The following is a 17,062-nucleotide window of genomic DNA, read 5'->3' as shown; positions in this document are numbered from 1 at the left end:
GGACAGAGGGAAGGAATGCTTTCAGTGCAAGTCGGATCGCCCTCAGCTCCAGAAGGTTGATATGGAGCCGAGACTCCACCGGAGACCAGAGGCCTCTGATCTCTGCCTCTCCCATGTGGCCCCCCCATCCCAGGAGGGACGCATCCGTCACTACTACATGCTGGGATCTGCCACTGACCCAATCGCGGTCCGTGAGCGACCACTGCAACTGTCTTGCAGTGCCCTCCGAGATCAAGACATGGTCTGACAGGTTGCCCCGATGCTGGGCCCACTGAAAACTTCAGGCCCCACTGCAGAGCCCGCATTCGCCATCTGGCGTGATGCACTAACAGGATGCAGGAGGCCATCAGACCCAGAAGCCGCAGCACCAACCTGACCGAAACCCGGGATAGAGGCCGAAAGATGGAAATCAGAGCCTGAATATCCCGGACACGCTGCTCCGGAGGATAGGCTCGGAACTGCGCCGAGTCCAGAAACGCTCCGATGAAGAGAAGCTTCTGGGAGGGACTCAGATGCGACTTCGGCACATTGATGGAGAGCCCCAGCAAATGCAAGAGGTTGGCCGTAGTATGGAGGTGGGAAACGACCGCCTGGGGCGAGCCCGCCTTCAACAACCAGTCTTCGAGATAGGGGAAGACTGGAACCCCCAATCTGCGCAGATGAGCTGCGACCACCGCCATCACTTTCGTGAACACCCGAGGGGCACAGGTGAGGCCGAAGGGGAGCACGGTAAACTGAAAATGCTCTTGGCCCACTGTGAACCGCAGGTAACGCCAGTGGGCCAGCAGGACGGGGATGTGGAAATAAGCGTCCTGCAAGTCCAACGCTACCATCCAGTCTCCAGGGTCTAGGGCAGCCAGAACCTGAGCTAAGGTGAACATCTTGAACTTCTCCTCCCGGAGGAAGGCGTTGACGCTCCTGAGGTCCAAGATAGGGTTTAGGCCCCCTTTGCCCTTCTTGGGAACTAGAAAGTAGTGGGAATAGCAACCACGACCTACTTCTGAACCAGGAACGCGCTCGATGGCCCCCTTGGCCAAGAGGGCCGTAACTCCCTCCTGCAGAAGTTGCAAGTGATCCCCCCAAATTCGGTGTCACTGCGGTGGCATGGCTGGAGGGGTCGCCTCGAAGGGGAGGGAGTAGCCCCTTCGGACGATTTGCAGCACCCACCTCTCCGATGTGATGGTACGCCAGTGGAGCAGGTGATGGCGAACTCTGCCTACCACTGGCATGAAATGGGCCTGAAAGCTCGGACTAGGAGGGCTTTGAGGCGGATGCTGCTGGGGTAGATGTGGGCAGACCGGTACGTTGTCCCCCAGTACCGCCTCGGCGGAATCCACGTCCGCGTGGAGGTTGGTTCTGCGGCCGGTGGCTAGGCGGACGTGAGGGGGCACCCCTTCCTTGGCCACAAAAGGGGCGAAAAGCGGAAGTTTGCGGGCGCGGGCCGAGAGGCCCAAGGAGTTGGCCGTAGCGCTGGAGTCCTTAAAGCGCTCCAGCGCACTATCCGCCTTGTCGCCAAAAAGGCGACTGCCATCGAAGGGCATGTCCATGAGGGTGCTCTGGACATCCCCGGAAAAACTCGTGGACCTAATCCAGGCGTGGCGACGAAGCACCGCCGTGGTCGACATTGACCTGCCTAGTGAGTCCGTTGTGTCCAGTCCACATCGGCTTGCATGCCGTGCCGCATCCCGCCCCTCGGCAAAAGCCTGGGCGAGCCGTGTCCGGGCCTCCTCCGGACACTGGGGCAGCACGTCCTCCACCGTATCCCACAGAGAGTGGGAGTAACGGTCCAACAGGCATGCGGTGTTGAGAGACCGCAAACCCAAACTAAGAGAGGAGAGCAGTTTCTTCCCAAATTGTCCTAACCTTTTGGATTCCCGATCCGGGGGAGCGGACGGGAAGGAGGTCTGGGAGGTAGAGGCCTGGATAACCAGGCTCTCGGGCGTGGGGTGCATGTAAACTGGGGTCGCCCGGTGCAGGGCGGTGGCGCCGGGCCACGTTCCGGTCCACAGGAGGAACTGTGGAGGGCTTGGACCAGGTGCCCTTCAGAACATCAATCAGTGCTTCATTAAACTGCAGCAGAGGCTCAGAGGAGCTTGATGACGGTTGGAGCACTTCAGTGAGATTAGTCCTCACGGCCACAGCAGGCAGCTCCAGCCCAAGGGTTTCGGCCGCCTTGCGCAGCACCACAGAAAATGTAGCACCTTCCTCCGAAGCCACGGTCGGAGGAGAGATGAAGCCAGTGTCAGGGGAGGTGTCAAGACCACTGGTGTGAGAAGTTGGCCTGATGTATGATGGAACGCGTTACTTACCTGTAACTGCGGTTATCCAGTATTGGTATCTTTCATAGATTCACATGCCTGAATCATTCCCCGTCGTCGGGATGGGAGTCACCGGTAAATAACAAAGCAATGTCTAGAAGACATATAGAGTAACAGGCCCCAAAGGGCCGTAGCTTAGAAAGCTATCCACGTCCTTATGTAAAAAGGACCAAAGTTTGGCCAGTAGCCAATCAGCTAGCACCACCCTCTAGAACCCTCCTGGAAGGAGCTCTAGTCCCTCAGATTTTCGTAAGCACAGTGCTAAGTAGTTGTATCACTGAGAGATCCAAGAGAGCCCTTCCAGGGGAGGTGGGTGGGTTGCATGTGAATCTATGAAAGATACCAATACTGGATAACCGCAGTTACAGGTAAGTAACGCGTTCCTTATCCAGTATTAGGGTATCTTTCATAGATTCACATGCCTGAATCAGAATAGTAAGCAATACAAAGCACATTTCGGCAGGCACAGTAAATATACAGTCACTAGATAATAACATATCCATGTGAAAGATAAAGTATCAAAGAACCATAACCCAGGTAATGCCAACATAACAGTGTGAAATGTGCGTAAAGAGACCAGGATGGTGGGATGAAAAGGGAAAGGGCTCACCTCTATTGAAATAGATGACGGAGTACAGCTTGCCCCACTGCAGCATCCTTCATGATCTCCGTGTCCAGGCAGTAATGCCTGGTGAATGTATGCGGCGTCTTCCGTGTGGCCGCTCTACAAATATCCACCATGGACACTCCTGCAAACAGTGCCATGGAAGTAGACATCGCCCTTGTAGAATGGGCACGAACTGCTGATTGCAGTGGACGTCCTGCCTGTTGGTGACAGAAGGTTATGGCTGAAGAGATCCAGCGGGAAATACTCTGTTTGGTGAGCGGTAGTCCTTTTCTAGGCCTACTGTATGCCACAAAAAGTTGATTAGACTTCCGAAATGTTTTAGTCCTTTCAATGTAAAACTTGAGGCAGCGCTTAACATCTAATGAATGAAGAGCCTTTTCTGCCCCTGTGTGTGGATTCGGGAAGAATGAACGTAGTATGATAGGTTCATTGAGGTGGAACTGAGTCGGAACCTTAGGGATAAACTTCGGATTCATCCGAAGAATGACCCTGTCCCGTTTGAACTGAATGAAAGGGTCCTGGATTGAGAACGCCTGTAGTTCTCCAACCCGTCTTGCCGAGGTAAGGGCCAGCAGGAGTGCAAGCTTCCAGGAGACATACTTAAGGTCTGCTCTGTGGATTGGCTCAAACGGGTGTTTCATGAGCTGAGACAAAACCGTGTTAAGATGCCAAGCCGGTGGTACAGGCTTCACTGGAGGAAAAGTTCGAAACAGCCCTTTAAGAAATTGTTTGATAATCCTGTGAGACCACAAAGATGGACCTGTAAAGGACCTCCGAAAGCGAGATATCGCCGCTAGGTGTACTTTGATGGAGGCATGAGCTAGACCGGATTTTGCGAGATGCAGGAGATACGGTAAAATCTGCTCCGGGTTGAAGAAAGAGGGTGCAACCCGTTTGTTTTGCACCATATGCAGAATCGTTTCCATTTCAGTGAATATGTCTTGTTGGTGCTATCCGCTCGAGCTAGGATTTGTCTGCAATCCGGAGGAATGTCTAAGCCCTGGAATTCTCTGTACTCAGGAGCCATGCCGATAACCTGACAGACGCTGGATCCGGATGCTGAACCTGTTGATTGTGCAGCGTTAGCAGAGATGGAAACGGGTGCAGTTTGATTGGAGGTTCCAGGGAGAGGATGTGAAGCTCCGTGAACCAGTGCTGCCGTGGCCAAGCTGGGGCTATCAATATCAGAGTGCAGGGCTCCACTTTCATCTTCCGTAACACCCTGGGAATTAGGGGAAACGGCGGAAAGGCGTACGCAAAGACGTTGCACCATGCTATCGAAAAGGCATTCCCCAGAGACCCTTGTTGGGGATGCCAGCTTGCAAAGTGTTGGCATTTGGCGTTGATCTGGGTGGCGAATAGGTCCAGAGAAGGGGTGCCCCATTGATCGAAGATGCTGTTGAGGACTTGTTGGTCCAGTTCCCACTCGTGGCAAGTTGACTGCCGTCTGCTGAGGGAATCTGCCAACACGTTGTGGACGCCTGGCACATAATCTGCTCGCAGAGAGATGTTGTGAGTGAGTAGCCAACTCCAGATTTTTTGTGATTCTCGAGAGAGTGTCAGCGAGCGTGTTCCTCCCTGCTTGTTCAAATAGTGCATTGTCGTTGTGTTGTCTGGTCACCATGGAGTTCTTGATTCTTGGGAGGAAAGCCACCAGAGCCAGGTAGACGGCGCGCAGCTCCAGGAGGTTGATATGAAGTGCCCTCTCTGTAGGGGACCATTTCCCGCTTATCTGAAGCTCCTGAAGGAAGGCTCCCCAGCCCTCCAGGGAAGCATCCGTGGTGATTATGTGGGGTGCTGCAGGAAGCAAGAAAGGCAAGCCTTTTGAAAGGTTCTGGGGAGACACCCACCATCGTAAGGCCTTCCTGATCACGAGTGTGACTTGGATGACGTCGTCGAAGGATCCTGTACACTGTACCCATTGATCCAACAGTTCTTCTTGAAGGGGTCGCATATGGAGACGACAATGCGGGACCAAGAGAATGCATGAAGACATCATCCCGAGAAGGGATTTGAAGAGACGCACCGACAGCGTCCTTTCGGACATTATCCTGAGAGCTAAAGCCTGCAGCTTGTCCTTCCGTTCCTTCGATGGAAAAGCCTTCCGTAGTACAGTGTCCAGAGTAGCGCCCAGAAAGTTCATGCGCTGAGACGGCTGAAGGACGGACTTCTCTCGATTGAGCGTTAGACCTAGTGTATCGAAGAGCGTTAGACAGGCGTTTGAAGACCTGGACGCGCCCTGAAGAGATGGAGACTTGACTAGCCAGTCGTCTAGATAGGGAAAGACCTGATGATGGTGATGGCGTAGGTAGACCGCCACTGGAGCTAGACATTTGGTAAAAATGCGGGGTGCCGATTTGATGCAAAACGGCAGCACCCGGAACTGATAATGTCTGCCGGCCACCACGAATCGTAGGAATTTCTTGTGGTTGCGATGTATTGGAATATGGAAATAGGCGTCTTGCAGGTCTAACGACACCATATAGTCGTTCGCATTGAGCAGATGTAATACCTCCTGAATGGTGACCATACGAAACGACTGCTGTTTCAGATAGTTGTTCAGATTCCGTAAGTCCAATATCGGCCTCCATTTCTTCTCCTTTTTCCTGATAAGGAAGAAGCGGGAGTAGAAACCTTTTCCCCGTTGATTTGTGGGAACTCGCTCTATAGCTTCTTTTTGGAGCATAGTCTTCACCTCCAAGAGTAACAGACGTAGGTTTTTGTGAAGTGTTGGGCGGGGAGGAGTGGGAGGAGGGATTTGTATAAATTCCAGGGAATGGCCGAATTGTACTAATTGTAGGACCCAACGGTCCGTAGTTATTCTTCGCCAATTTTGGAGAAAGTGGGAAATTTTGCCGCCAATCTTGGAGGGTGGCGAGAAGGTGGAGGCCGGCCGTAGTTGTAAGTCATTGGCATCTGGAGGTTCCCTTTTGCCTTCCACCTTTACCACGAAAGGAGGACTTTGTGTATGTGGATTGTTGCCGCTGTTGATATTGTGGCCGGTATTGCTGGGAGGTGGAGTATGAAGAATGTTGGTGGAATTCTCCCCTACCAGAGGATTGACCTCTTCCCTTGGGGCCCCGAAAGGAAGGGTTCCGGAATTGCAAAGCACCCAACGCTCTGGCAGTATCCGTGTCTTTTTTAATCCCCTGTAACGCCTCATCAATGTGGGTGCCAAAAAGCAGTTGGCCATCGTAAGGCATGTCCAACACCTTAGTCTGGACCTCCGGTCTGAAGGAGGTTGCCTTTAGCCAAGCCTGGCGTCGGAGAACTGCTACGCCCGCTAATTGCCGGAAGCCAGTAGAAGCAATATCCATTGCACAGTCAATTATTTCCGAGGCCGATCTTTCTCCCTCAAGCAAGATCTTTTTTGCATCTTCCTTGGACTCCTCTGGCAGGTCTGCCATGTATGGTGCAATGTCTGCCCACATTTGGCGATTGTAACGCCCCAAAAGAGCCAGGGCGTTAGAGGCCCTCACCGTCAAGGCCGACATGGAGGAGAACCGCTTGCCAATGGTGTCTAAGCGCCTGCCCTCCTTATCAGGTGGAACCGTCAATAGAGCAGCCGGGTTGCTTGACCTCCTCTGTGCGGCCTGCGTAATGACCGAATCTGGCTTCGGGTGGCCCGTGAGACAGACCGGAGCTGTGTCCAGCGCTTTATATTTCTTGTCCAGACGTGGTAACACTGGGGGAACAGAGGAAGGATGTTGCATAATTTTTACTCCCTGTTCCCAAATGTAGTCTATCATTGGTATTGCTTGCACGGACTTCTTAAAGGGTTCCTTAAAGTCATAAAGGAAGCAGTCTTGCTGATGCGAGGGCATCGGAATTTGAAAACGCTGGGCCGCTCTCTCTATAATGTTATGGAAGCCGCCAATATCCTCTGGAGGCGAGTCGGCCGTGGTGGGGGCAGGAGAAGTCGGACAGGGAAGGATATAATCATCCCATTCGTCCTGGGGAGAATGGATCTCCTGAAGTTCTCCCTCTTCGGGCTCGTCCTCTTCTTCCTCATCTGTTGTGGGAGGAAGTGGCGTTGCAATAGGCTCTGATTGCAGCACTAATGGTGGCGGTCTTGCCCTTGGTGTTGGTGGCGCAACTGGTGTTGGAGGCGCCGGCGTCGGAAACCTCTGTTTGTAGTCCGTGATCAGGAATTGGAGGTCCGTGACCAGTGATGCAGGCAGACAAACCATAGAAGGTGGTGGCTGCACATAGTGTGGAGGTGGAACCGGTTGGTAATCCTGGTCCAAGTCCTCATAGTCAGATGTATCTTGGTATTTGACATGTAGCTGTGAAGGGCTTGTCGCAGCTGGGAACATACTGTCCTCCTCTGAATTTTCCTCCTCGAAAAGCTGAGCAGGTGGCAAAGTAGGGACCCGACTGGGTGATGTAAGGGCCGGTGTTAGGGCCCGTTTGGTGATTTTGAGGTGCACAAATGTATTTGGCGTCTCAGAGTCAATAACTGTCGACGGGCCCGTCGACAGTAGAGGTGTAGGCGGTGTAATAGGCCTATGAGACAGCGTCGACGAGGACAGCGATGGTGGTGTTGTCGTCAGTGAGGAAGACGAGAGTTGTTTCTTCGACGGCGTCGACGACACTGGTCTCGCCAACGGTGTTCTTGTCGTCGTCGACGACGCCGGCCTCGTCGACGATGGCGCTGTCGTCGACGATCCTGCTGTCGACGATGTCTTCGGCGGCTTAGCTGACGACGACTTTTTTATTTTCAGCGTCGGCGAGATCATTTTACCAGCCGTCGACGATGGTGTTGTCGTCGTCGACGTGGTCATTGAGTGGGATATGACCGTAGATATCGTCGCCGAAGTTACAACGACTGCTGTCGATGGATGTCTTTTCGTCGATGAAGCCACCGTCGACGAGGTGGTCGTCGGCGACGGGGCAGAAACTGGCTTCTTAAAAGTAACCTGGACATCTGGAGGAGAGGTGATTCCTGGCATAGACGAGTCTAGAACCTCGGAAGACCTTTTGTGTGGCTTCTTAGGAGGTGGCTGCGACAAAGGGCCCGGAGAGGATGCCCTTGGTCGCTTGCGTGAGGAGTGAGAAGATATAACAGAACTCTCACTCTCCTCAGAGGACACCACAGAGTCCTTGTCCTTCAGCCTTTGTAGCCAGATTAAAAGGCACCCTTCTCTGTCCTTCAGGGTCTTGGATGAAAAGGTACGACATACCTTGCAATCCTTGGCACTGTGGCTGGGGTACAGACAATAAAGGCAGTCCTTATGCTGATCATCCACGTGGAGCCTTTTCTTCCCACAGGAAGCACAGGATCTGAAGAGTCCTTTCTTAGGAGTATCAGCCATGACAAATCCGAAAGTTTTGAGTAGAAAGCACTGGAAAACCAGAAGCAATGAGCAGAGCTCAGTGGAGACTCCCTTAGCACGACGTGCGGTAGAAAATCTGAGGGACTAGAGCTCCTTCCAGGAGGGTTCTAGAGGGTGGTGCTAGCTGATTGGCTACTGGCCAAACTTCGGTCCTTTTTACATAAGGACGTGGATAGCTTTCTAAGGTAGGGCCCTTTGGGGCCTGTTACTCTATATGTCTTCTAGACATTGCTTTGTTATTTACCGGTGACTCCCATCCCGACGACGGGGAATGATTCAGGCATGTGAATCTATGAAAGATACCCTAATACTGGATAAGTCACTAGTTCTAGTGTACACCTTATATCAGTCCAAACAACCCTTATGGTGATTGGTTGTAAAGTCAACCTTATAGACCAGCTATCCTAGTGGTAGCATGGACAAGAGCAGTCTTAGGCTAAACTCTGAATGGCATGTGAAGCCAGCTGTTATACCATTTGTAACCCCTTGAATACCAAATGAAAGGACACCACAACAGATATATATATATATATAAAATAAAGTGTATTTATTCTAGTCAAACCCTCAGCACTCTTTATGAGATTCGAGGTAAGTACAACACAGTCTTATTCAAGCATACATTAAGTCACACAGGTAAGTAATACAGTTAGGCCCTAGGGGCCACGCAAACCATATACTAAGTAAGTGGTATAAGGACCACTGTCACAGAAATAGGATAGGTCTAGGCCTAGGGAATCGCTGGGGCTACACTATACTACCCAAGGTTAGGAAGTGGGAGGCCCACGGGATTCAGGTGCAGAGTGGAAACACTCACGCGTAATGCGTATAATCGAGGAAAACAGTACAGTTCAGAAATAATAAGATTTAGGACACTTCTGGAGTAGCTAGGAAGTCGAGACTTGAAAACTAGACACTAGGATAGTCAATACCCTACTGAGCACCGGAGTACCCAAGTTACCTAGCCCACGGGCTGCGGGTGCATAGGTGTGAACTTGCGTCGGGTTTCGTCGTCGACTCCTATGGATGCCTGAAGAAAGATGCTGACAGGCAGTCAGTGAAGAGTGTCCGGTGGATCCCAAGGCTGGGATCAAGAAGGAAGGATACCTGCAAGCAGAAGGGACAGAGTCTGGGTCACTAGCCAGTGACCACGTGGAACCAGGAAGGAACCAGGCGATGTCGGGAGATTGCAGGGGAAGAGGTGAAGCTTGTTGCAGCAGCCACGGGTACCAGGAGACGTCGAGGACGACCAGGACCAGGAGGCGAGCTGTCCCACGAAGGCTCGTGCTGTCGGCGGCGTCGAAGTTGAACTAGGACTCACCAAGCCTTGGCAAGCGGAACCCACAAAGAATGGAGGACTTGCTTCTGGTGCAGACCAGGAAGGTCTGGGGTGCTTCTCTTTCACAGAGGAGCGGAAGCCAGTCTGGAGGAGCCAAACCAGCAGTGGAAAATTGAAGGTGGGTCGTCACAGAGGTTACTAGCCAACGGGCAAGTAACCGGACAGACGCGGCAAGCAGGAAAATGCAGAAGGGCCCCACGCAGGACTCGTAGAGTGTGGGGGGCTGATCTTCGGTGCAGATGGTGCTTGGGGTTGGGGCTTCTCAATCCCCGGTGCACAACCTCGAGGGTGCCTCAGAAGCTGCGCTGGAAGATACTCGCCACTTTTCCCAGGTAGCCGGTCCCACGTCTCTCGTCGCCTCCACGGATCTCAGCTCAGCTGTGGATGTGGATCAGGGTCGGAGAAGTCTGGAAGTCAAGGCTCTGCAGTCGGTCCCTCGTAGAACTTCAGCAAAGCAAAGGGTAAGTCTCTTGATGGTGCCTTTTCGCACAGGGTGGCCACTCCTTGGCCACAAGGGAGATTCTTCAGTCTTCTTCTTTCGTCGAATGTCCAGAGTTTCTGTTCAAGTTGCAGGTTCAGGATAATCTAATCTCCTGGGGCCCAGCTACCACACTTATACTAATCTGGGGGGTTGGGTTGCCTGCTAGGTCACGCCTTATGGGTGGGACCTGGGAGGGGGGTGGTTACACCCCCTTCCCTTTGTCCAGTTTCGCGCCAGGACTGGGGCTGGAGTGCCCCAGCACCGGTTTGAACTGGACTATGCACGGGACACCTTGTGTGCCCCAGGCATGTCTCATTCTTTTCATCCCTCCCTGCCCCAATACACTAAGGCCTGTCTGGGGTGGTGCTAGCACCTCCCAAGGCAGGAAACCTATTGTCCAAGCCTCCCGTGCCGGGATCACTCCCAGCAGCAGGAGGTCAGACTTGTGTCGCGGCAGCAGCATCCATTTTGTGATGCTGGGGCTCTGGTTAACTTTAACCAGGTAAGTAGGTTTCAACATGTCTTTCCCTCTAGAAGGGAGGAATAATATCCTCATTGTCAGAAATGGGATGGGGGTATTATTCCAAAGTGTTAGACACCTTACACGACATGTTTTGATAAAGCCAAACCATAGTTACCATAACCGTTTAAGATTATAAGGCACTTTAAGAGTATATGGTAGGCTATATCATAGAACAGCTATAAAGACATGGTTCCGAAAGCTGCAGACATGCTCAGCTCATGCTAGAGCACTATCTCACATGTTACCAAGCACTCTGCCTCCAGGATTGTTAAGGCCTGCCATAGGAGTAGCTGATAGGTACACATGTGTCTATATATAAGGTAGGTATAGGAATACTACACCTAAGCAAGGAGTGATTACACGACCTTGCCCCAGCTGAGTGATCAGCCAGTTGTGTCATAATGGAAGGCCAGGCCAGGGGTGGCATAATACATGCTGCAGCCCCTGGTAGGCCTAGGGTACCCCTATGCCCTGGGTACCTAGGGTACACTATACAGGGTCTAATAAAGTGGTCCCTACCAATTGGGTTATGCACCTAAAGTACATAGTATTAATTTAGAGAGAGAACAGCAGGGCTGTGGGTCTGATTAGCAGGCCCACAGCCACATCCAAGTCGAAAACCAGTAAAGCAAAAGCAAAAAGTGGGGGTGAACATAGAAAGCAGACCCTACTCTCCTACAGGGACAACCAATAAATTCACCTTTTATGAAGTGTTATCGGACCACATTGTACTTTTTAATTCTCTACTTGGTTGATTGTGAAGCTTTCCTGTCTGTAAAGTGCATCATTTCAATTTTGAGAGTCGAAGCACAAGAAGAAGGTGAAGAAGCACCGTCACTCTTTGCCTTCTCCCCGCCGTGGTCGACGGGACGCCGAAGTTTGTCGTCCTGCGGCTGTGCCCGCGGAGCCTACTCTGACAGCTCTGATCTTCCCTCCCTTCCCAGTGGCGTACCATGTCCAGCTACGTGCCTTTTACGAAGCACCTGTTCACTAAACATTACTGCATGGATAGCCAAGTTCGAAGAGATGGCTTCTTTTGCCGTTCAGTTCTCTGCGACAGAAGCAAGTCCTCCATCCTGCGTGGGTTACGCTTGCTAAGGCTTGTTGGGTCCTAACTCTACATCGACGCCGCCGACAGCAAGAGCCTTCGTGGGACAGCTCGCCTCCTGGTTCTGGTCGTCCTCGACGCCTCCTGATACCCGTGGCTGCTGCGACAAGCTTCACCTCTTCACCTGCATCTTCACAACATCGCCTGGTTCCTTCCCGGTTCCTGGCTGGTGACCTAGACTCTGTCCCCTCTGCTTGCAGGTACCCTCCTTCCTGATTCCATCCTTGGAATCCACCGGACACTCTTCACTGACTGCCTGTCAGCAACTTTCTTCAGGCATCCATAAGAGTCGACGACGAAACCCGGCGCAAGTTCACACCTATGCACCCGCAGCCTGTGGGCTAGGTAACTTGAGTAGTCCGGTGCTCACAAGGGTATTGACTATCCAAGTGTCTAGTTTCCAAGTCTCTAACTCCTAGTCCCTTCCGAAGTGTCCTAAAACTCTTAATTACTAAATACTACTATTTCTATTGACTTTAACGCATTACGCGTGAGTGTTTCCACTCTGCACCTGAATCCCGTGGGCCTCCCACTGCCTAGCAACTGATAGGATAGTGTAGCCCCAGCGATTCCCTAGGCCTAGGCCTATCCTGTGTTCGTGACAGTGGTTCTTATACCACTTACTTAGTATATGGTTTGTGTGGCCCCTAGGGCCTAACTGTGTTACTTACCCATGTGACTTATGTATGCTTAAATAAGACTGTGTTGTACTTACCTCGAATCTCAAAGAGTGCCGAGGGTGTTTCGACTAGAATAAATACATTCTATTTTTATAATATATCTGTTGTGGTGTCCTTTCATTTGGTGTTCAAGGGGTTGCAAATGGTATAACAGCTGGCTTCACATGCCATACAGAGTTTAGCCTGAGACTGCTCTTGTCCATACTACCACTAGGATAGCTGGTCTATAAGGTCGACTTTACAACCAATCACCATAAGGGTTGTTTGGACTGATACAAGGTGTACACTAGAACTAGTGACATCCTATATCAGGCCAACTTCTCACAGTCCCCAATGATCCATTTTCAACATTAGTAACAAATGCTGCATTTTAGTGCATATTTGGTACAAAAGGATAATGCCCAGTGCACGTTTCCTAGCTTAAACCATGCTGAAAGCACACATTTTCAACAATGTTTACAATGTTCCACGCAACATAGTACTGTATGTACAACACAGTATTACTGTATGGTATGCTCTAGGATCACACACTGCAATTCTGGTGTGTGGGCATATTCTTCTGGTTAGTATCTCACAGAACAACTTGAAAAGTATTTGAGTTTATCTGAGGCACTCCTCTGAGTATGTTCTGATATACTGTGTACTTGGTTATGTCATGCTGTCAGTGCCTGCCATTTGAGAAAGCTTTGTAATGCTATGCAAAAACAATTTGTAAAGCTATTTGAATGTATTCCTCGCTGATATGGCTCCTTTGAGTATACACTGCCTTGGGCTTCCTTGGTAGGACCAGTTGAGGAGTGTTTTTACTTGTGAGCAAGGCCAGTATTGAACGGAGTATGTGCTGATCACTACTGCCCCTTAGAGCACAACTGAATGCTGCTTTAGCATGCTTTCCTAATCAGCATCTTCTATTTGAGTTCTGCTTCCTGGGTAGATCATTTGGACAAATATCTGATCTTCTTAGCAAATGCAAGGGTTAAATACCTCAGAACTTCTGCAATACATACATAGTAAATATCCAATCATAACTTACCAGTAAATACACTCCAACTAAAAACAGTGCAACATAAAAGACAAGCATAATTACCAACTTGTGCCTTACACACCAAAAAGAAAGTCATCAAATACCTAAATTCCATGTATAGTCACTATAGTCATTCACTTCCTGTTAAGCAAGACCAAAACATTGTTGAGTTCTGGTATTTATTTCTTAAAGACAGAAAAGACAAAAATTGAATTACCAAGAGCACAATCATACTGGAGGAAAAGGGTCCCTTTAACATCATATTAAATTGTTTATCGAATTGGATATATAAATAAAATTACAAGATTCTCAAGGGCAGAAGACTAGAAAATCTTTTTTCGACCTAGCATTCACAAGACATTTGTGCATTTCCATATTTTGGTGTCAATGGTTTCATTTGCAATTTCATGATCTAAGAATTGACAGATTATTCTTCAAAAATTGTTTGAGAATATTCATAGTTTCATTTAGAAATTAGCTTAAAGTACTGAATAAGCAACAGGGAGGAAACTAAGAAAATATTGCTAAGAAAAATATATTACTATAGATAGCATATTGTAAGTGGACACATTTTGCACAGAAGATTCGAAAATTCCATCAAATATTAATCAGCATGGAAAATGTCTTGGTACAAATAACTATTTTATTTTAAATTATTTACCCCTACATTTAGCAGAAACAGAGCAAATTCCAAAAACATGCCACAAAAAAAAGAGTTACCATTTGAACGTAGAAATCAGCTGGATTGTTTGTATGGATAACTGCAATGGAAAACTCAGTCATGGGCTGTGGTAATACAGGAGGAAAATACCTTGGCACTATTTGATCTTCTGAAGGAGTACGAGGACACTGTGAGCGAAACCTGAAAACAAGTCAAAATACCTAAGTTTTAACTTCATGTGAAAGTAAGGATAATGTTACATACCCAGAAAGCATGTGTTCTTGGCATGTACAGCTGTAGATTCACATGCTTTGCTTACTCCTGCCATCTAGTGTTTGGTCCGGATGTTTGCAAGTTGTTTTTCTTTGAAGAAGTCTTTCCAGTCACAAGGTAGGGGCCTCCTCCTTTCAGTGATAGTGTGCACGGGCATCAACTCCATTGTTAGACTGTTTTCCCGCAGAGGGTGAGAATGGAGTTAGTATAGGTAGACTAGAGTTGTCCATGCGTATGTATGTAAGGTAAGAAAACTGCAACAGGTATAGGTACCCGGGGAGGCAGGTGGACGAATGTGAATCTACATCTCTACATGCCAAGAACAGATGCTTACTTGGTAAGCACCATTATCCGTTTGAGGCATGTGAGCTGTAGATCACATGCTTTGCATAGATTATACAGCAGTAAACTCAAAGCGGTGGCTAAATTGTAGGTGTTACAGTTGTTCGAAAAAGTGTTTTAATTACTGCCTGCCCTTCATTAGCTTGTTGCCTCGCTAACACATCAACACAATAGTGTTTGGTGAATGTGTGCAGTGTAGACCATGTTGCTGCCTTACAGATGTCAGCATATTAACTAAGAAAGCCATAGTAGCCCTTATTTTGCGGGTGTAATTTGCTCTAGGGGGTATTGTCAAGGTTCTTTTCGCTTTCACACAACATGTTTGGATACATTTCACAATACATCTTGGAATACCTGATTTAGAAATGGGATTGTCTTTGTGTGGTAGCCAAAAAGATACAAAGGGCTGTTTTGTTTTACGAAAATCTTTTGTTCATTCCAAATAATATAGTTGAGCTCTTCTAACATCTAGTCTGTGTAGTTCTGCTACAGAATCAGGTTGAGGAAAGATCACGGGTAACAACTGATTGATGCGAAAAGCAGAAACCACTTTAGGAAGAAATTTGGGGATCGTTCGAAGAACCAATCGTGAAGCTCAAAGAAAAGCTCTTCTATAGTAAGTGCCTGGAGTTCACCAAATCTCCTTAAGGAAGTGATTGCAATAAGAAAAGCAACCTTCCAAGAGGGAAATTCTAATTGACACCAGTGCATTAGTTCAAAAGGTGGACCCATTAGCCTCGTAAGGACAATGTTCAAGTTCTATACTGGTGCAGGTGGAGCTCTTTGTGATATTGAACAAGTTACTTACCTTCGGTAACGATATATCTGGAAGAAACATTAGTTAGTTAGATTCCTTACCTTAGAATATCCCCAGGCGTCAGGTTGGATCCGGAAAGATTTTTCGTCAGCAATACCCTTGCGCGTCGCTAGGCGTCGTCTGCGGCTCCGCGTCCGGCGTCTTGATCGCCAGGATCATGTTAGAGTACTTAGACGCCGCTCTCGCGCGCTGACGTCATTTCTTGTACATAGCTTTCCGCGGCCGGGAACGCAGAGCCATGCAAGAAACCGACACTGATGCCATGAATCTAGGGCCCTGAAAGGGATGACCTTAACCAGAGACATCAGTTCGCAGAACGGGGAGGATGGGTGGGGCAGTGAGGAATCTAACTAACTAATGTTTCTTACAGATATATCGTTACCGAAGGTAAGTAACTTGTTCATCTGAAAGGAACAAGTTAGTTAGATTCCTTACCTTAGACTAGATACCCCAGCAATACCAACCACGGTGCTGGGTCTGCGAACCAAGATCAGGAAGTCCTGGAGAACGGAACGGCCAAAGAAGCCGTCCCTCCGGACTTGGCTGTCCAGGCAATAATGCTTAGCAAACGTGTGCAGCGAGGCCCACGTTGCTGCCTGATAAATGTCCTGCAGAGGGACTCCCCATCCCAGGGCAGTAGTAGCCGCTGTGGCCCGAGTTGAATGGGCCCTCAGCCCCACAGGAGGTTCCTTCTTAGCCAAGGAAAAACAGTCTTTAATGCACAAAACGACCCACCGAGAGATGGTCCGCTTGTTCACTGCCCGCCCCTTCTTAGCACCCACGTAGCCAACGAAGAGTTGGTCGTCCACCTGGAACTGTTTTGTGCGGTCCAGATAGAAGGAGAGCGCACGTTTTGGGTTCAGACGGTGGAGCCTCTCTTCCTCTTTCGAGGGATGCGGAGGCGGAAAGATGGTGGGCAAAGTAACAGACCGGCCAATGTGAAAGGCAGTAACCACCTTAGGGAGAAAGGAAGGACGAGTCCTGAGAACAACCTTGTCCGGATGGACAGAGAGGAAAGGAGGTTTAGAAGAAAGAGCCGGGAGCTCACTCACTCTTCTGGCAGAGGTGATGGCAACCAGGAAAGCAGTCTTAAGAGTCAGAAGACGAAGGAGAGTTATGAAGTGGCTCAAAGGGAACGCACATCAGATAGGTTAACACCAGGTTCAAGTCCCACTGAGGCATTACGAAAGGGACAGGAGGGAACTTGTGAATAATGCTTTTAAAGAATCTAGCAACAACAGGGGACTTGAAGAGAGAAGGCTGATCAGGAAGCCGTAAAAAGGAAGAAGCAGCAGAAAGATATCCCTTGAGGGTGCCCAGAGCAGAGCCCTGCTGGGCCAGGAAAAAAAGAAAGAGGAGAACTTTAGACAGAAGGGTGGAAAGGGGATCCACAGCCTTTGCTGTGCACCATGCAACAAATTTGTTCCACCTGCAGGCGTATACCGTTTTAGTGGAAGGACGCCTGGCTGCCAGAATGACATCACAGACTTCAGGAGGCAAGTCAAATGGCATCAACTGTCGCCGCTCAATCTCCA

General features: G+C 49.5%; 1 protein-coding gene across 1 annotated transcript in view; it reads right to left on the bottom strand.

Moving 5' to 3' along the window:
* RNF17 (ring finger protein 17) overlaps positions 1-17,062 on the bottom strand; it is a 2,644,767-nt gene that overhangs the window by 1,287,110 nt on the left and 1,340,595 nt on the right. The window contains exon 19 of the mRNA XM_085621540.1: positions 14,155-14,296. Within this exon, the coding sequence (XP_085477666.1) occupies positions 14,155-14,296 (142 nt within the window). The remainder of the gene's footprint in view (positions 1-14,154; positions 14,297-17,062) is intronic.

Source organism: Triturus cristatus, chromosome 8 (genome assembly GCF_964204655.1).
Source record: "Triturus cristatus chromosome 8, aTriCri1.1, whole genome shotgun sequence".
NCBI classification, from domain to species: Eukaryota; Metazoa; Chordata; class Amphibia; order Caudata; family Salamandridae; genus Triturus; species Triturus cristatus.
This window is presented reverse-complemented; position numbering and strand designations above follow the sequence as displayed.